This window comes from Juglans microcarpa x Juglans regia, chromosome 7D (genome assembly GCF_004785595.1).
Source record: "Juglans microcarpa x Juglans regia isolate MS1-56 chromosome 7D, Jm3101_v1.0, whole genome shotgun sequence".
NCBI classification, from domain to species: domain Eukaryota; kingdom Viridiplantae; phylum Streptophyta; class Magnoliopsida; order Fagales; family Juglandaceae; genus Juglans; species Juglans microcarpa x Juglans regia.
In genome coordinates this window covers 16,352,246-16,373,492 of record NC_054606.1, presented here as the reverse complement: position 1 = coordinate 16,373,492, position 21,247 = coordinate 16,352,246, and the positions used below count along the sequence as shown (strand labels likewise).

Sequence of the window (21,247 nt, the reverse complement as noted above, 5' to 3'; positions counted from 1 at the left end):
CTATAATTAAGAGACACTTGACATAAATATGGAAAGCACAAATCAAGGACTAAATCAAATCTGCTAGCTCTACACCAATCATGCGCATCAACAGGCATAACAATTTCAACATTACAAGTAAACAATATCCGTACTTTATGCAGCGACGAGGCCAGGGGGGGGGGGCTTGGCTTCCCTAAGGCTACGACGGAAATATATATATATATATATATAATATCCTTGTCCAGTTTGTATATCTCCCTTAATTTTTGACACTTTTATTCTTGCTCTTGTCGACAATTCAAACTTGGCCTTGGCCAATGCTCTTAAATGGCCAGTCTTAAGGGTACCTTGCAAATTGACAACAATTTTTTAATAGGTCTTTCTTATATATCATCAAATTAGAATTTGGTCTCTCTTAGAATTTTATGGTAGCTACATTTTTTTTTTCTTTTCCTATTGTATTTCAAGAAATTAAATTATAATATAATATTCACATTAGATGTAAAATTACCAGTATTAATGGAAGAATGCAAGTTTGAAATTTATTTTTTTCTTTCTTATTTTTTACTTGGGTTTTTTTTATCACTTTGTGAAAAGGTATTCCTAAAAAATTTCAATTCAATTCAACAAACCCCTAGGGGTTGGCTTAAGTGGTAAAGACCTTGGTCTTGGTGGTATGCTCCCTCCAAGGTCTAAGTTCGAATCCTCCTAGGTGCAAACAATCTCTAGTGGCCATCGGACTGAGGGATCTTCCCCTTGAATTACCCAAGGTGCAATTGCGGAAAATTTCTTGTTGAGGGCTTGTGCACCTCTTAGATTAGTTGAGACGCTGTTTTCGGACACCCGGTACCAATAAAAAAAAAATTCAATTCAACCATATAATCAAGACCTAAAAGTACCCAGCCCATCCAAACTTATAATCTTTTCTTTGTCCCTAGGACCATAATGGACTATTTTTCTTAGTTGATGAAAGGATAACTTGACAAAATTTGAAACTGTTAGCCTCTTAATTGCAAATGTAAAATGCTGGGGATGAAATTGAAGCCACTACTGAATATCAGGCAACAAAAATGTTACTTAACCATAGACGAAAAGAGGAAGAGGGGGGGGGGGGGGGGGTGGGAGCACCCCATTTGCTACCTATTGCTTATGTAAACGTAGCTCCATAAATCAATAAAGTGTTTTGAATATTGCTACTTCGTCCTTAAGATTGACATGGTGGGACATGCATTATTTATGGTGTTAAGTCAATGTAAATCACTAAAGCAAGCGTTGAATAGTACAACTTGGCCCCTGAGAGAGAGTGAGGGAGGGAGCCGTTGGTTTGATGGTCTGTCTTTATAATAGATGTTTCCTGGTAAATGATTCAACTATGTCAGTAACATTGTTTTGATAGGTAAGCAATTAACTATGTCACTAACTCAGTGTAACTCAACATAGCTGTCATTCATGCTATTGTCCTTTAAATAACCTCTGTAGCAAGGCTAACTCAACAAAGCTGGATTCCTGCTGTTGTCCTTTAAATAATCTCTGTAATGAGGCTTCTGGCATCTATTTTTCCATTTGTCTATGAAATGTACCCTTTAGTCTTTTGCTTGGTTTGATAGTATAAACATGTTGTAGTTCTCCAAGACCCTAGATCAAGAAGTGAGACTCTTAAGACTTTTAAATGTGTAGTGATGCTTGCTATTCTGTTCTATAGCTTTAATATAATTTCGCATCTATAAATGTATTACGTATTTCTAAAGTAGTTGAATATGGAGAAGTAGTGGAAAGTTGCCATTTTATTTTCTGAGACAAGAGTTGACCCATTGGTTAGTAGGGTTATTTGCAATTTTTCTATCATGGGAATTTTTCCATTTTCTGTGCAATTGCCTTAAAATTTTGATTACTACATCTTCCTGATTGCTGGTGGTCTAGTTCCTCTGCCTTTTGGTCATTTGGACTACGATAATGATTCTTTTTATTGTTTAGAGAAACAGAGATCAGACATACATGATTTATTAGTTGACTTCTCTATACCACCGTCCTTCCAGCTCTCAAATTGTTTCATATCCTTGTATTTCATTTTCAAGTTTGTTTCTTTCCTAGATTAATTACTGTCCTTGAAATATTTTGTAATTTATCGATGACTTTGCAATCATAGATAACTTTAAAATGTTTTATTGTCTTCTCTTTTATTTTGGCTACAGGAGGAAAAACTTCAGGATGAAATTCATCGGCTTGACAGTGAGTTAAAAGAGCGGGATGTCTACATTGATGGTCGCAAAACTGAAATTGCTGCTATAGAATCCCTTATCTTTCAGTCGCGTGAAGGGTTTAGTCATCATAAAGTTCAGAGAGACAAACTGCAAAATGAGCGGAAGTATGGTCTTTTGCTCCTTTGATTGATTAAGGCTATTCAAATATTCCGATATGTTTAAGGTGGTTAATTTTGTAGGAGCTTATGGGGCAAAGAGAGTGGACTTTCTTCAGAAATTGATAAGCTGATAACAGAAGTTGAGAAGGGAGAAAAGAGCCTTGATCACGCTACTCCTGGTGTGAGTAATTGTATCTTGAGCTGTTTTACTTTCTTGTTTGTGAAACATGGTTGTCAAAATGCCTTGGGAAACCTACATACAAGTGACACAATCAAAAGTGTACATGTAACACCCCTTCCCGTAGGCTAGGAGCGTCACATACTTTTCATAAAAATAAAATCCGGCAAGAGATCTCAAAGTTCATAAATAAAAATCAGCAATTTATTTTGTGGAAAATGTCTAATAAAAGTCTTCCAAAAATATTAAATTAAATAAACAGAACGAAACTCATGTCATAAAAACATGTTTTATTTTAGAAAGTCTGAACAAAAATAAATTAATGCTTCTTCTACTCCTGGCCTGCCTGCTCGTATTCTTCATCATCACCTGGGTGGTTTAAAACATGAAATAAATAAAAATGAGTCGAAGACTCAACAAGAAATCTATCACAACGTAAACATACTAAATATAAGGTTTTTATAAAAACTTTCATGTTGAGAGTTTAAAAAAAATCCTGACTATTCATGCTGATGCTTGTGCTATGCATGACTGTTTAACTGAATTAACAGACTGATCTGACTGATTTATCTGATTTAACTAATTTATCTGACTGGCCAACACACTTAACCCTGTGTGCGAGGTTGTGCACCGGCCCCACATCCCGCGGCCGCAAGGGGAGCCGCTGATAATATTCTGGCATACTATGGTGGACCACGACTGAGTTCGTGGCTTGCACATTCACCCTGAATTGAACTGCATTGGTACCATGTATCTGAATGGCCATCTTAATAACTGATCTGATCTTATCTTTCACTTGAATTTAAGATGACTTACGTGTCTTATACACATGAGATGTATGACATACTATATACGAAATCATAATTTCTGAATTTAAACATGATGCGGAAATGACAAAATAGTATGCTATACTGGATGACATGTTTGCATATGACATGAGTGGTACATAAAATAATTGGCTGGAAAAAACTGGCTTGAATACTAATTATCTATAAACTGAACTGTGATAATCCTAAGCTTGTGATCAAATTACTTACCTCGCTGCGTGTCTTCTTGAATAATACTTCGTAACTTGAGACCTATATGAAATAATAACTATCACTAAATTGGTTTGAAATTACATAAGTACTAATATCCTACTTAATTAAATCTACAATCTAAAAGATAATGTTAAACAATTCAATAAATCCTGGTATCTAAATTACTTAAAATACTTATTTATAATTTAGATGAATACTCAACTATTTCAAAATAATTCTTAAACTTAAATTCTTAATCTAAGTTTCATTTCTTAACATAATTATTAAATCTTATAAGAAACCTAATAAATTCTATTAAATATTCTTAACTTCATAATTTTATTAAATTCTTAACATAATAAGTTTATTAAATTCTACTTAATCAACAAAGGAAATATTAACAAAATATTAGGCTCAATAATATACTTCAAAACACATTTTAAATTCTTTCAACACTTTCTTATAAAAAATAGCATTTGACTGATATATTTATTTAATTAAAAACTGACCTTTAAAATATTAAGCCCAATAAAAATTACTAAAACTGTATAATAAGATTAAGGCCAATTAAAAATACCAGACTATTAAAAGGAAGCCCAACACTCTGTTTATTACAAAAAAAAAAAGACTTAGGCGTATGGTCTTAGGGCCGAAGTCCTACTTTGACACAAGCTAATTTCACGGGAAATAAATCATGCAGAACAATAGAGGGATGGCTGTGCGAAAATGAGGGACTCACCGAGAGGGGGTTGAGGGCAACGGCGGTGTTGGGTTGCTGGGAGTGACCGGCGACGCGACAGGGGGGTCCCTATGGTGGTGCGACACCGAGAGAGAGAGAGAGAGAGAGAGAGAGAGAGAGAGAGAGTTTAGAGAGAGAACTACCAAAACCAAAACAAAGGCTGCGGCGGTCGAGATCTTACCGGAAGGGAGTGGGTGCGCTGGGGCTGAGCTAGTCGGCAGTTTCTGGTCCCACGGGTGGTGCTCCGATGTTCTATGGTGGTCGACGGTGGTTGGGAAGAAACCTAAGGCTTAAACGGCAGTGTTTTGGTACTCTGGGTATTTCAGAAGTAGATGATTTGGAGTGGCTCACGAGTTACTCCTCTCGTACGAGGTAAGTGCTATTTATAAGTGTAGAAGATAGAGAAAATAAGAGGAAATCTTAGAGGAGTAGAGACGTGCATGCGGCTGAGAGGTTAGACGTGCGGAGTGGAAATCGTTACTCACTAACAGAGTCGGTTTCCACAAGAATTTAAATTTACTAAGCTAGGGATGAGGCTGAAAATAAGGTTAGGATTTCAAATCGACAGAAAGTGGGTTCAAACCTACGGGTTGGAGGTTTAAGGTGTTTAACTAAGAGACTAAAACCAAAGATACGGTGTGGTGGAGATAGAGAAAATAAACTTTAAATTTCAAACCAAACCTAGTGAATGTAAATCTGATGTAATATAGAAAATCATTATTAAAAACAAACTCTAGCAATTTTAAATAACATCATAAAAGTAATTATACAAAAATATAAAGTAAAGATCAATTCTGATAAAACTATAATCATAATAATAATAATAGAAAAACTTTTACTAGGAAATTACTCATAAACCCTAAATCCAAGACTAGTATGTTACAGTACATCTTGGCTCAAATTTTATCTGCACAGTTGCAGTAGTATTGAATGATAAGTCACCATGCATTTGCAAGTTTAAATTTCTATTTTTGATGAATAAAGCAATCTATAAAAGGCACAGATGGTCGCTGCCTATGTTCATATGAAGCATACAAGATGAAACACTCAACTAGGGAGAAGAAGAAAAAGAACAAAAATTAAAAAGAAATAAATATAGAAAATTACAGAAATGGGAGCTGTTGTGAGGAGCCAACTAACCGTACAAGGGATAAAACATATGGATTTTAACTCTTATCACTGTTCTTATGCAATATTCACAGGCTTGAGCATTACAATCTTGACAAATTCAACACATTAAGCACAAAAGAATCGTCTTCCAAACTTCTAATTGCAATAACCTCCAAACGGAATTTTCCAACAAGCCATAGTTCCACCACCTGTTGGTGCATGAGCCACTTAATCCCGAACAAACAGAAAATCAATATTAGTAAGTCCCTAGTTACGTCACAGTGAAAAAGAAGGGGATCAATTGTTTCACTGTCTACAAATATGTACAACGCCATTCTGTTATTATGAGTTGTCAAGTGATGTGAAGGTGTTGAAACTTGGATTTTTCACAATTTCAAACTATCAACGAATGATCTAATGAAGGCATGACCCAAGTACAAAGGAAGCATACAAGAGGACACCTAATTAGAAATAGGAGAAGAAATAAGAGAAGAAATAAGAGAATCATGGAAGCTTAGCACATTAAAATCTATAAAAGCTGCCCAAAGGAATGAAGTATTGAAAAAGAAATTCTAAGCTCCTCTATCATCCACTCTCGATCTGCAAAATTTGTACCATTCATTTCCCTTCAAATGCACCACATTAGACAACTATCCTCTTCTACTGTGTTTCAATTTGTGGGCTGCTATATTATGCAAAGAGATTTACAATTATTCTCGGAATGTCCCAAGCCAGTCCAATTAGACTAAAAAGATCATTCCACTAGGTATTGCAATCTCACAATGGAGTAAAAGATTTTGTACATAATCCACGCTCTATCTGCACATATGGCACCACTTTGTCATGTGATAGACTTTTCCTTAGCCCCCACTGAAAGGCCAGATAGAAAACCTCCATCAACTGCGCAGCTGATGAAATTTTGCTGAGAGCCTGTGTGATAAAAACAAAAAGTTACAACGACAATGGATCTGTCTCGAACCATGAAATAATCTGTTGGCAATAGATAGTATTATAATAGCAGTTGACTTCAAATAGTTGAAACAAGATCCATAAAGTTGACTATGATTCAAATTGGATAAAGGTTGACAAGAGTGATCTTAGCCTTTATCCTAAAATATAATGAAATATAAATTTGTCATCTGTTTCTCAATTTTGAAAGTGACATATTATCATAATTAAGAAAGTGACAAATAATGCCAGAGTTCCTGTAATGCTTATGCTTTAGATATCATAAATTGTACACAATAAGTGACGAAGGCTTTTGAGTTAATTTGTCTAATTATTTAGTAATTTTCTAGTAAAGGTTAATTTGTGTAATTATTTAGTAATTATGTTTTTTTATTACTCTCTCTCTCTCATTTGACTCTTTCAAGTGGTTAGATGAATAATTTGGTACATAGTTCTTCATTAAGGCGGTGTTGTATCTACTACATTTTTTTTCAATTACACTGTATCAATGCACAGGATGTGAGGAGAGGGCTGAAAACAGTTAAATATATCTGCAAAGAGTATGACATTCGTGGGGTGTTTGGTCCAATTATTGAGTTGCTTGATTGTGATGAAAGGTTTTTCACTGCGGTTGAAGTTACTGCAGGAAACAGGTATATACAATCTTTCTTTGTATGTTTGTTTTTTTTTTTCTGGCCTTTATTTCTTGGAACTGCATGTACCGTAATATGCAGTTGGGCATCTAATCTAGCTAGTGGTGTCATGAGCTTCTGTTTTATTCCATGTTTGATTTATATTTTTACATATTTGTTGTCTCTACAGCTTATTTCATGTGGTGGTGGAAAATGATGAAATATCAACAAAGATAATTAAGCACCTTAATTCATTGAAAGGGGGACGAGTTACTTTTATACCTCTGAACAGGGTGAGGGCTCCTCATGTATCTTATCCACAGAGTTCTGATGTGGTTCCCCTATTGAAGAAATTGAAGTTTTCTCCCAATTATACTCCAGCATTTGCGCAGGTTAGCATTTGCATACTTATAGACTTTGGCTAGGCATGGTGTATGATGCCTCTTTCTGAGTACACCCACGTGTGTGTATACACGAGTGAAATGGAGGTTATAAAAGGAATATAATATATATTTAATGTTTATATATCTATCAGATGTAGGAGTGCAAATATGTAGTTAAATCTTTGTATATGATGTTTATCTTTTTTTTTTTTATTATTATTTAATATTATCTGGTCCAAAGCTTCTTTCTATATCACATTCCTAATATTCAGTCACTTGAAATCCGAGAGCCATCATGCTTTAGAAGGGGATGGGAAGCTATTTCTAGCCACACTAGATTCAAGGTGGGTGATGGCTCTGACTAAATTTTGGTCAGACTTATGTTGTGGAGACAGAACATTCATGGAAGCTTTCCCAATAGTATATAATTTAGCAAGAATGCAACAGGCTTTACGGGTCGAATTATTGGATTCTTCCAATGGGTCCCCTCTGTGGAATATTAGTTTCTTCAGAGCAACTCATGACTGGGAAGTGGAAGTTTTACAGATTTTTTTTAACTCTTATAATCTACTAGATTTTGTTTTGGAGGTGTAGGTAAGACCCTCTGGACCCCCCTCTATGAAGGGAAGTTTACTGCCCCTTCAAGCTATCAGGTTCTTATATCTCTGGATAGTAACCTTTCTCCATGGAAGAATATTTGGCAGATTGAAGCACCTCTAAAAGCAGCTTTTTTGGGGTTGGACAGCTGCGTTAGGATAATCCTCACTATGGACAACTTAAGGAAACACCATGTCATTGTGGTTGATTGGTGCTGGATGTGCAGAAAGAGTGGAGAATCTGTAGACCACCTCTTACTCCATTGTGAGGTTGCTAGAACCTTGTGGAACTTCCTTGGTAGGGTTGGTTGTCTTTGCTAATTGGAGAGGGTTATATTGCAGTCCCGAAATTGCCGCAGTTTTGAAGGTGTCACCTATGTGCTTAGTGTGGTGTATTTGGTGGGAAAGAAATGATTGAAATTTTGAAGACCATGAGCAGACAATGGATGAGCTTAAAACCTTCTTCATCAATGCTTTCTTTCTTTGGGCATCTGTTACAGATTTTAATGGGCTTTGTCTTCATGATTTACATTCCTGTGGAAGAGTATTTGGAAGACAAAGGTTCCCCTAAAGGCAACCTTCTTTGTATAGACAGCGTCCTTGGGAAATATCTCCACTTTAGACAACTTAAGGGAATGCTGAGTCATTGTCATGGATTAGTGTTGCATGTGCAAAAAGAGTGGGGAGTCCATTGATCATCTGCTACTTCACTTTGAGATTGCCACAACCTTAAGGAATGAAATCTTTGCCAAGAGGGTTTAGCTTGGGTGATGCTGAGAAGGGTGCTCAATCTTCTAGATTTTTGGTGTGGCCTTCGGGGCAATTCACATATTGCAACAATATGGAATATGGTTCCGATATGCCTATGCTGGTGTGTTTGGAGGGAGAGGAATGATTGAAGCTTTGAAGAATGTGAGCAGTCAGTGGATGAGCTTAGAACTTCCCTTTTTATTACTTTATTCCATTGGACGATCATAATTGATTTTAATGGCATGAACTTTCATGAATTTCTTGTATCACTAGATTATCATGCATAGGTGATGCTCTTGTATATGCCTATCTTGATTATCAATAAATTATTGTTTTCCGATAAAAAAAAATGATTTCCTTCATCTTTTTTTGTTGCTAATTAGGAATTTCTCATGTATATACAATGCATACTTGGCAGGTTTCAGTTATAAAGAGAGATTTATCATTTATGATTGTTGCATACACTTTTGGCTGAACTGTACATTGAAAGATGATGGTCTATGGTAACAGTTTTGTGTATGATCATTATCCTTATAATAATAAGATTAAATAATTGAGGAGTTTTAATTTCTTTATATCATTCAATAGAGTTCACTAAAAGGGTAAGTTTTCTCAGTACATTAGAATTGTTTGCTGGATAGCTTCTCTCACTGGTTCGAAGGCAGTACATGTGAGTAACATATGCTGATATATGTGGACGTACTTTGACCTTGCTTTTTTTTGACCTAGGTTTTTGCTAGGACAGTGATTTGCCGAGACTTGGATGTGGCCACCAGGGTTGCTCGTAGTGAAGGTCTGGACTGCATAACTTTGGAAGGTTAGTTAAGAAATGCTCTGTAAAAATTGTTGCACAAACTTTGGTCAGTCTTCACAATTTAATTAATTCTATAACAGGTGATCAAGTCAGCAAGAAAGGTGGTATGACTGGTGGATTTTATGATCACAGACGCTCAAAATTGAAGTTTATGAATATGATTGTGCAAAATAAAAAATCTATCAACATGAAGGAAAGGGAGCTGGAAGAAGTCAGAAATATGCTTCAAGATATCCTTTCAGCATATACTTCCTCTTATTTTTAGCTGCATTGATTTTATTCTTTGTTTTTCTTGGCTTCGATTTAATGCATATTGCTATTATTACTCCATTCAAGTTTTGATGAGTTACAATGCATTATTATATCATGGCCTATATTCTTGTTGTAATTAAACCATAATCGGTTGAATTCTTAATGATGATGGTTGAATGCCTGTTACGTTTATAAGGAGTGGCAAGTTTCCATAAAGTTGAAGAAGAATATTAATGGAGGTTATTGTGTGTAATTTATTTATTTATATTTTTCTGGAGACATTGTATTCATAAAATATTTCTGCAAAAATTAAAGCTGTCAAATTGTAATGGTTAAAATCAGTTGGAAATCTGACTATCAGTAGATGATATTCCCAATGTTGGTGTTCTTCATGATTGTGATAATTTCCTATCTTCCATGCTTTGTTTTTGCTTAGTTAATCTTACAGATAGATCAAAAGATTACAGAACTTGTTTCTGAGCAGCAGAAGACTGATGCCAAGCGTTCTCATGACAAGTCAGAATTAGAACAGCTTAAGCAGGACATCACTAATGCCAATAAGCAGAAACAGTTGATTTCTAAAGCTCTTGAAAATAAGGTATTTAAGACCTTTTGGTTGCTTTATCTGCATTGCATTGTTTGGCACTTTTATGTTTTTCCATACATAATTTTCAGTTTGCTTTACTCAGATTCCTATAAATTTTTTGTAGGAGAAGTCGCTTGCAGATGTCCGAACTCAGATTGATCAGCTTAGAGCTAGTATGGCAATGAAACGGGCTGAAATGGGCACAGAACTTATTGATCACTTGACTCCTGAAGAAAAAGATCTTTTATCACGACTGAACCCTGAAATTGCAGATCTTAAGGAGAAGCTTATTGCCTGCAAGACAGACCGTCTTGAGGTTAGCAAAATGCATATTAATGGTTTCTTATTTATTTATTTTTTCTTTTTGTGCTTTCCCTGATTGGTGGCCAGCTTTACTGGTGTCAACATGGAGCATGAATTTTGATTTATGTCACTATCTATGTGCATTTGAATTACTAGACTGAAACGAGAAAGGCAGAGCTTGAGACTAATCTAACGACTAACCTTAAGAGGCGGAAGCAAGAGTTGGAGGCTATAATATCATCTGCAGAAACTGATACTTTGCTTGGCGAAGCTGAATTGAAGAGGCAGGAGTTAAGTGAGGCTAAACTATTGGTCGAAGATGCCACACTGCAGCTTAAAAGTGAGGGCTTCAAATTTCATCCTATTTCCTATCTTAATTTAGTGTTTCATGTTTTGACTGACACTCTGCTCCTTAGGAGTTTCGGAACGCATTGATGAACAAACAAAGCAACTCCGGATGAAAAAAGATGAAAAGAATAAGTTGAAGGTTGCCCTCTTAAGTTGATTATCGGTTAAAGTTTCAAGTTTTATTTATGAAGTGGTTATCACTTGTGTCTGTTGCTGTTGCTAAGATGATCACTTTTCAATGCAGACTCTGGAGGACGAGTATGAGAGAACACTTCAGGATGAAGCCAAAGAATTAGAACAACTATTAAGTAAAAGAAATATTCTTCTTGCTAAACAAGAAGAGTACTCAAAGAAGATCAGGGAATTGGGTCCATTATCATCAGATGCTTTTGAAATGTATTACTCTTGTGATTGTTCCTTTTTTTTTTCCTTTTGAGTATATACTTGATCACCAAAAAAACTGAAATTTCACCTTCCTCCCTTAATTTGGGTCAAACTAAAAACACCTAGTCAGCAAAACAAAAGCATGCATGGAGACCAAAAGAAAGGAAAAAAATAAAAAATAGAAAGCGCAAAAAATATATTTTGCAGCTTTTTTTCTATGTTTATGTTTGCATTATACTGTCCTGTTTTTCAGTCTTCAATTGCGTTTTTGTTTTGATGACTAAACTTTTTAATGTTCAAAATTGAACGATATTATTTAAAAAAGAGTGGTTTCAGCCAATCCCATGTCTCCAATGGACATTTAGGGGATGTAAATTGAAATGAAGCTTTTTGGAAAACACAGACCAATTTGATATGCAAGATTTTCTATGGATGAACTTGAAATTTGAGTGATTTTTCAATGATCATAGCTTTATTTCAACCTGTTTTCCCTTTCCAGCTGGATGTTATTGCTTGTGTCTTAAATTTGAGTGTTTTATGACCCAAGATCTTTGACATTTGAAATTCAATCCTTGTAGCAGATTTTCCATCAATTTCTTGATGGAAGTTGTTGACGTGGCCAATGAGTGTCATTTACCTTCTATGTCCTAAGGGTGGTGAGGCCATGCTGTCACCCTCATTTTCAGCCTCCCTGAGGGGTTGGCAGTAGGCCCTCTTTCGAGTGGTCTGGATGTCCCCGATCAGTGGGGAGGGGATCCATCCACCACAAGACAGCTGGCACCCGCCGGGCGCTGGGGGGGGGGGGTGGTGTTAACCCCATAATGCTGGATTGTTTTCTGCCTTTTCTTTTTTTTACGTTTCCAATTTCCGTTAATAAATTGATGGACAATTGGACAAAGGTTTAAATTTCAAATGTTACAAAACTTGGGTCTTAATTTTTAAAATGAAGTTTTTGCTCTTAATGTCAGAAGATAAAAAAGAACAGTGGTTTGTTGTCATAATTTGCCCCACTTTTTTAAATCATACCTTATATTTCTTTATGATCATCTTGAGCCAAAAAATAGAGAGCTTGCATTTCCTTTCCAAGAATGTACTTTATCATTTTACTTTTCATATTACCTTTAAATTTAAACTCACATTTCTCAAATTTGAACAGTCTTCTTTCATATTTGAACTCACTTTTTTATCCCTATTACATCATTTTACAGTGAATGTGATATTTGTTATGTTTTGGTAAATGTTTGTTTTGCAAACTTCCATATATTTTGAAATGCGTGCAGTATGCATTATTAAAGTATGATGTTTATTGGTTGGTGCTAAGGATGTGTGGGGGTATGCATTCAGCTAGGTGTTGGTCATGTTTGCATCTTTATTACTTTTGAAAATGATAATGATAGGTATAAGCGGAGGAGTATCAAAGAATTGCACAAGATGCTGCACAGGTGCAATGAACAGCTGCAACAGTTCAGTCATGTAAACAAGAAAGCACTTGACCAATATGTAAATTTTACTGAGCAACGAGAAGAACTCCAGAAAAGGCAAGCTGAACTGGATGCAGGTGATGAGGTATATTTTTCTGGGACTCTTATCACATGAATATCTTAAATTTGAGTGAACAGAGTTGAGTAAAGAAATGATACTCAATATGCTGACATGACATATTTATTTGAGTAGAGAAAAATAATCCCCACGAAACAAAAAAAGAGGAAGATTTTTCCCTCTCCTGCTACCCCTCCGAATCTAACAATTTGCTACCCAACCTCACTTCTCCCATGGCCAGCGAGCCACCCCCACCACCACCAGCTCCTGCCTGAAGAAGCTTGTCATATCTTGCATGTGAATTAACTCTGTTAATTTGAACATATTTTAAGGAAATATGAGATTGAAGCAAAGTTAAAACTTAAAGTGTAACCTATTGTAATGGAATAATGGAACAGAGTAGAGAATTTGTTGAAAGTTGGACGATCACAAGTGTACTTTACCGTCTCTTTGGCTTATTTCTATAGGTGGATTTAAGATAGGCTTTTATTTACTTCTGCAGAAAATTAGAGAACTTATATCTGTTTTAGATCAGCGGAAGGATGAATCGATAGAACGTACCTTTAAAGGTGTTGCTAGGCACTTCCGAGAAGTCTTTTCTGAACTCGTGCAAGGCGGCCATGGTCATTTGGTTATGATGAAGAAAAAGGTTTGTTTGCATCTTGCAGCTCTTGCTGCTTTTATATTAACTCCATCATTTTGCTAGGGAATTGAGAGTTGTGTTGTCCTTGGACTTTTCTGCTTCTGGGAAGAAAATCTGCTAGGTTCTACTTGCTTTCTGATTATCAGTCTCACAAGCTTTAGCTATGCCATGCATCTCAGATTGAGCTCTACCTGACACAAAACACCACAGATCCTCACTAGTCAATTCAGAAGAGCCAGTACTCAGATGCATTGTGCTTATCATCTATTTTGTGCTTGTTTATTACCTTTGTATTTTTTTTCTTTTGTTTTGCAATATATTTATTTGTAAATTTTCTACTTTTTTAAGCACAGGTAAATTTGATACATTTTCACAAGTTATTGTCGTTCCAGCTTCATTATATTGTCTCCTTGAAATTTCCATATATTTTGTTGGCCTGAATTGACGGTCAAAATGTGTGAAGATATCTTTTAGAAAGGGTTCTTGTAAGAGTTGTCTGTGCTACAAGAGTTGTACCTTTCTTGATTTGTGCCGCACCATAATTATTACTCCCTTTTCTTTTTAGAAAGCAAGAAAGTTTTGTTTTGGTTATTAGTTTGTCCCTGGCTTTTTCTAAAAAAAAAAATAAGAAAATGAAGGAAACCTTGTCTATTATGATCTACTCACTTTCCTCGTTTTCCCTTTTCTTATAACAAAAGGAGGGCCTTCGCTGTGCTCAACATCGATTGTTATGATTGTGATTTCTTATAGGATGGTGATCATGGTGATGATGATCTCGATGAGGATGGGCCTCGTGAAGCAGACTTGGAGGGAAGGGTCGAAAAATACATTGGTGTGAAAGTGAAGGCATGTATCTTCTTGCATTTATTTCCATTTCCAAGACAAATAGTAGTAGATAGATGGATTACATAAATAAATAAAATAGTGGTGAAATCTTCAAGCATGCGGTACACTTGAACTAGTGGCAATGTTGGTAAAAATGTGCTTAAAGTGCCAATGCTGAAGCACTTCCCTTACTAAAAGCAAAGTGCATTTACAAAACCGAGCTTTAAGAGGCCCTTTTGGTGCTTTTTCTGTGAGTTTAAAGCTCATAGAAGCGCACTTTTGTAATTTTCTGTAAAAATAGAAAAATATAATTAGTTCAAGACCCCCATACAATGATGTAAAATCATATTCTTAAGTATTTAGTTGATATTGACAATCATTTATGTACCATGGAGCCATGTGTTGTCATATGTGTTGTATATGATTGGAACCCTATATAGTCCTAGTTGGCTTTCTAGATGGATTGATATTTGATTGCTTATGTTAGCGTAGAATTTAATATCTACAAGTCTTGATCTTTTCTGGTCATGGTCTCTTTAATGTACTTTGATTGAACCATGTACTTTGATAGCCAATTTAGTTAGGCACAAGAGAATTAAATAAAACGTTTAGTTTAAATTTATGTAATTAGTTTATTACTTGTTTCATGTTGCATAATGTCCTAATAAATTGAGTTAATAAGCTAAGTATATTACCATCTTGCTTTTAAAGCTTATTTTATTTATTTCTTGGACATTTTGTTGTTATCCATCTTTAAAAATGTGTGGCTTACTTCAATCAGGTGCATGATTGTGCTTTGGTCCTAAGCTTTTGCCGGCATGCCGGCATTTGCACTTTAAGTGTGCCTGGCGCTTTAACAAACACTGACTATTGGGTGACATTAGTTCCATGTGTAACATTCTGCCCAATATGATTTATTAAGCAAATGTTGGAGATAGATTTTTGAGACTATAATCGTGTTCAAATAATCCAAATAAATATTTTTTTTTTACCATTGTATCTTAGATACAATTGTATCTAAGAGTACAACTGAAGGATTTAAAATTAGGATACAATGGTACCCTCTAATTTATGCTTTAATAAGAAGTTCCTTTCCTAATTTAGGTATCTGTGTAGCGAGCATATTAAAAAATACAAATGGTAAAAAAAAGATTTATTTGGATTATTTGAATACGATTGTATCTAATTTTAAATGAAGGATACAATGCAAGGTAGCACATTGTATCTAAGAGTACAACTGAAGGATTTATATCAATTTTGGTTTTCTATTTTTTAAGAAGCACAACATTTGTAACAGTTGGAAGTTAAACACCGTTGAAGGAAAAACTCATTCATGTTTATGTGATGGGCAAGGTATCATTTAAAATTATGATGCCTTTTGATTTGCCAGGTTTCTTTTACCGGGCAAGGGGAGACACAGTCGATGAAGCAATTATCGGGGGGCCAGAAAACTGTTGTTGCCCTGACACTTATATTCGCCATTCAGCGATGTGATCCCGCTCCCTTTTATCTTTTTGATGAGATAGATGCAGCATTGGATCCTCAGTATCGAACCGCAGTTGGAAGTATCCTCCTTATTATGTTATCTATATACCTCCTCTCCCTCATTTAATTGTTTAGACCCTCTAATTTGTTTTTTTTTTTTTTTTTCCAAATGGTTGGTCTCTTGAACTTGTATATGCTTTTCACTCTGCCATGAAGCTTATGTTCCTCTGCTTTGTGGTCAAAAGGATACAATCCGTGGGTCCCTCCATGGAGAGTAATGCTTTCAGCCTCTTTTGTAGAGAGTTCTCCTTGGTATGAGTAGTTTAGTTTTGCTTGTGTCTAATGGGTTGGCATGAATGCATAGCTGTGTATAAATGTGTCCAGGGAATCAGGTTTACGTATGCATAAGATAAATGTATCATAACTCATGGGGTCTTTTACATTCTTTCTTCTATGGTGCACCTGAAGGAGAAATTTTGGGATCACTTCATCAAAGCAAATGGAACATCAATCGGTGTACTCGGTTTGACCTTTTTGTTATTTCAGTAAAATCTTAAAAAAATATGGACAAAATTGATTTCCAGATTTTATCATTGTGGAGAAAAAAGTACCCTTCAGTTTTACCCTCTTTTATCTCCTTTTTTATGGAGTTGTTGCTTCATTTGATTGAGTTTCTTTTTGGGCTATTTGATTACCAGATTGCCTTTAGAAAGCAATAAACTAAACCCTGCACACTTTCTGATTGCAGTAAGTTTCCCTTGTGGTTGGTCAATATTGTTGTCATTCCTTCTGTATAATGGCATATGGCCATGAATTTATATTAGAGAAACTAAATACTGTTTTTTACGTACTCTTTGTACCTTCTCTCTTTCAGCTTGATTTTAGCCAATAACTCAGTTACTTTAAGCTATTGTGCTGCTGGATCCTTAAATCACTTGTTTGGTAGATATGATACGTCGTCTGGCAGACATGGCAAATACTCAATTTATAACAACAACATTTCGGCAAGAGCTTGTGAAGGTTTCTGACAAGATATATGGGGTGACACATAAAAACAGAGTGAGCCGTGTCAATGTTGTCTCCAAAGAAGACGCACTGGATTTTATCGAGCATGACCAATCTCACAATACTGATTAAGGTCTGACTGCTATTAAATTTTGCAATCTTTTGATTCTCCATTTAAATGAGTTAGATGAAACTCAAGTGGTAAGGGCCTTGATCTTGGTGGAATGCTTTCAATCCAAATCCGAGGTTTAACGAGGTAAAAGAGTTTGCACAATCTTCGGGATTCCTCATCATTAAAAAAAAAAAAAAAAAAAGAGTTCAATGAGATGACATACCCAATAGTTACACTTAAAGAAATAATGACGAAGCTATGTTTATTTGTTGCTTGTGGGGTGATTGTTCTGGCTTTTCTTTTTTCATGGAATTGACTGGTACAGTAATTTAATGAACTTATTGGGGGTAAACCAGTTTCCTAGGAGTGTCCACGTCATAAAATAATTAAGTTGGGTTTGTTTGTTTGTGGCCCTTAATATAAAACTTGCATGTTGGTAGGTCAATGGTCATGACTCATAGGTGCACCAAAGTTCCATGAAAGTATAGAAGCTATATTTGGAAGCTACAAAGGCTCTATTTGCTGCTGACATATTAGGGACAAACAGTGGGCAGGTCGAAGCACTCGAGACTCTTTAACTCTGATATAGATTTGCTAGTTGAGCAGCAAGACTCTACTGAATCGCGTAGGACAGACAAGACTCTTCCAGAAGTTGTAAACCATGGAATGGTCTTAGAATTTGGAGAAAAATATTTGAATGCTCTTGATTTAATAGTATACTAATGTAAATTAGTAGTTATGGTTGTCATAGCTTTATCCTCTTCTATTAATTTTTCATTTTTCATGTTCAGTTGTGGTTATTATAACTTGTGTGATGCTGCTCTGTGGTGTTAGACGAATGTTGCTCCGGACGCTGCAAGCTGGAACTGTATTTAAGTTGAAGGTTTAACAACTCGGCCTGTGGATGCAAAAACACTGGATTGGTGTTTGGTTTTATGTTTATGTTGACCTTTCTCCATTCCTGTCGTAATCAATAAAAATAATTTAACTAATAATTTATAATGTACGTATGCGTGTGGAGAAATGATGACAAGAACCCAGTAAGTAGTGGCATATAATGTTCGTATTATGTGAGTATGTATTGGCATTGAGATTGATACTATCAACCAGGAAATAAGAATTATAGTGCAGACGGTAAACACTTCATTCAGGAAAATGAGATGCAGACACGAGTACCTGTTTACTCGAAACTGATCACCAAAAATACAAATGCGTGCCTTAAGAGTAGATACTCTCCTGTACAACAACTACAAGACAGCCCAGGTGCCGTTTTTTTGGACGGAGTCGGAGAACGGCATGCTCTACGAGGACTGCCACACCGCATCACTGACTCTGGATATCCGATGCTCATGGCTGGTCGAGATCGCTCTTACGTCCCTCAACTTACAACAGCAGTTATTAACCCCGAGAGTGTATTAACTTTTAAGTGCCCGACGTGCACTCTCAAATTGTTGGAATAATCTCAGCTCACTCCCTCTCAGTCACGATAATTTCTCGTCTGGGGCTTTTGTGTACCTGACTTTCGAATAAATCCGTCCCTATACATATACATGTGAGTGTGTGAATGAAGCATTCAACGTGGAGAGGCAGGTAAGATCCGCAATCATAGTAGAAAAATTAGGTAAAAGACTGACTCAACACGCCGCCTTCTAAATATCTCGGCCTGTTATAATAGTGTATTTCCCCAGTGTTTCTCGAAATCCCTAATCTGAGCAAGTGTGATTGCATCGCAGGATATTCTAAAACTCTTGTTATTGTGGTATCGTATAATGTAGGGTTTTCAAGATTTTCAAACAAAGTTTTCATATTATATATTTTAGCTTTTATCACTTCATTATATATTGTTTAGGACCAAAATAGCACTCCAAAAAATATACCTGGTCGAAGATACACCGGCCGAGTCCACCGCAAAGCTCATACAAAAGCATGAGAGAAAAGAAAAGGGACAAGACAAGACAAGAGTTGAGGGAGAAAATGAAGTTGGGCACGCAAAGGAAAAGGGTGAAGTGACTTTAAAGTTGACATTCCTCACCAACCACTCAATACCTCAATAAAAGAGGTTCTGGGAGCCGATCTAAGGGGGATCTTTGGATAGACATCATATGACTTTTGGAGGGCTCTCTCGAAAAGCTTATTCTACCTCAACCTAGAGACTCTAGAGCGATTATTTTCTCTAGACAAAGGGGTTATCAACCTCTACTGTACTGTGAGATACAAGAGACCATGAGAGCTTGTACAAATTACTAATTATAATGGATTTGTTCTCCAAACATCCCGTGAACGTAGATTTTATATTGAACTACGTAAATTTGTGTCTCACTCTCATCTACATTTTATTTATTATTTATTGCCACAGATGAACTCAAGCATGCCTTACTGACACACGAGCGACCATAGGGCCACTATCGTAGGCCGAGGATGACTATTTTCTTCCATCCGGCCTGTTGGTGCTAATTTATGTATCAACATATATCACTTTTATTAATTATGTATGCAGTCATTATTTATCACGTTTTCTTTTTTATCATATTGTAAAACTGATACTACATGCCACATGGTAAGTTAAAAAACATGATCCTGGGATAACCTTCATGAATAATTATATTCATACAACTATTTTGTGGATCTTTTTTACAACTAAGCAATGTAATAGTGTCATGATGTCATCTCATAAAACAAATTAAGAATAAATATTTTTTATTTATTTGGGTTTCAAGTTTTAGGCAACCGCAATCGATTTAAAATAAAGTTGTAAAAATAGTTGTAAAAAATGTAATATGTATATCATTACTCTCCTCCATCTATGTTTTGAAAGGAAAAACATCTGCATCTAATTTTCAGAGCATAAAGCTTTGTTCTCCTGAAGTCACATTATTCAATGTTCACTATCTCATTATATTATTATTATTAAATGATTAGGCAACACCCTCTTTTCTCCAATTGTATTACTATTAAAGTGAAAATTAAATCATATATGCCGTTAAGTTAAACTTATTGAGTAAAAACGAATGTAATTAAGTTACTAAGTTTACTAACTCTTATTTGAAATTAGTAGCCTTTTCATTTTTGTAATGTGTGGTTTTTTGGTTTTATCAATTTATATATTTTTAATCAAAGGGTTCTTAGATGTTAATGACTTTAAAAAAAAGTCAAGAAAAAAAAAACGAATATGAGAAAAAGTATAGATACATGACTAAATTCATTGTTCGGTGACATTGCACAGAAATATTTTGTTTTTTTCTTGATTTTTAATGTAGATGGTATTAATGAATATAAAGCATATGATATAATTTAAAATATTTAATTTATATTTAAACCTTTAAAAAAATTAAAAAATTATATATATATTGTTTTTAATAAGATATTTAAATGATTCACGCAAATCAGAAGGGTCTGCGGCTAGTCAACAAGTACGTGAGCAACAATTAACAGATATACATGTCATGTCTTCTAATGTGTTAACATATCCTAAATGCTATGCAAAAAAGACATGCTGTTGGAACAAAAATTAAAAGAATATTTTAAAAAAAATCTAAAATTTATTAGCGACTCATTGATTTATATATAAAATCTAATTAATAATATTCTCTTCTCAGACTTCTCTTTACTATCCTTCAGATTAGGACAAGGAAGATCAACAAGTTATTTCGCACATGGTACAACTTACCTAGATAGTAAAGATAATGAGAAGTTTCTTTCACTATATCAAGTTGGAGGGAGATATGAGGGTCGTCTTCGTCTATGAGGGGTGAGGTGCTATCTTTGCACTAGGCAAAGGGCTATATATTAGACTATGTCTGAAGAGGATAGTATGGAGGACGAAATTCAAAGATTGTTGGAAGGTTTTAGTCTCATGGATCAAGAGAAACAAGTAGTTGTTCTGGATCAGAAAGTAATTGACAAATCATCAGCAAAAAGAAAGTGTTGTCTGCTAGCTTTGATAATTGCTGACAAGATGATTAATAGAGAGGCCTTTAGGACAACAATGTACAAAATATGGAGACCAGAGGGATGGATAGAGTTTAAAGATATTGATGACAATCGGGTCTTGTTGGAATTTCAACAAGACCCGATTGCTGACTTTGCACTAGGCATCGGGTTTGGTCTCCATATGAGAAGTTTCTTTCGCTATATCAAGTTGGAGGGAGATATGAGGGTCGTCTTCGTCTATGAGGGGTGACGTGCTATCTTTGCTCTAGGCAAATGGCTATCTATTAGACTATGTCTGAAGAGGATAGTATGGAGGACGAAATTC

At 35.4% G+C, this 21,247-nt stretch overlaps 1 protein-coding gene across 4 annotated transcripts in view; it reads left to right on the top strand.

The window, feature by feature from the left end:
• LOC121239761 (structural maintenance of chromosomes protein 3) overlaps positions 1 to 17,928 on the top strand; it is a 42,313-nt gene extending 24,385 nt beyond the window's left edge. For 3 of the 4 annotated variants that reach the window (XM_041137073.1, XM_041137074.1, XM_041137076.1), the window contains 17 exons: positions 2,175 to 2,347; positions 2,423 to 2,522; positions 6,852 to 6,988; positions 7,158 to 7,359; positions 9,426 to 9,513; positions 9,591 to 9,740; positions 10,209 to 10,360; positions 10,473 to 10,664; positions 10,808 to 10,991; positions 11,068 to 11,138; positions 11,244 to 11,395; positions 12,781 to 12,949; positions 13,425 to 13,571; positions 14,316 to 14,411; positions 15,781 to 15,955; positions 16,822 to 17,013; positions 17,433 to 17,928. In XM_041137073.1, the coding sequence (XP_040993007.1) occupies positions 2,175 to 2,347; positions 2,423 to 2,522; positions 6,852 to 6,988; positions 7,158 to 7,359; positions 9,426 to 9,513; positions 9,591 to 9,740; positions 10,209 to 10,360; positions 10,473 to 10,664; positions 10,808 to 10,991; positions 11,068 to 11,138; positions 11,244 to 11,395; positions 12,781 to 12,949; positions 13,425 to 13,571; positions 14,316 to 14,411; positions 15,781 to 15,955; positions 16,822 to 17,012 (2,379 nt within the window). In that variant the 3' untranslated portion in view covers position 17,013; positions 17,433 to 17,928. The remainder of the gene's footprint in view (positions 1 to 2,174; positions 2,348 to 2,422; positions 2,523 to 6,851; positions 6,989 to 7,157; positions 7,360 to 9,425; positions 9,514 to 9,590; positions 9,741 to 10,208; positions 10,361 to 10,472; positions 10,665 to 10,807; positions 10,992 to 11,067; positions 11,139 to 11,243; positions 11,396 to 12,780; positions 12,950 to 13,424; positions 13,572 to 14,315; positions 14,412 to 15,780; positions 15,956 to 16,821; positions 17,014 to 17,432) is intronic. The other variant, XM_041137075.1, reaches the window with a different exon arrangement.
• Positions 17,929 to 21,247: the final 3,319 nt, after the last annotated feature.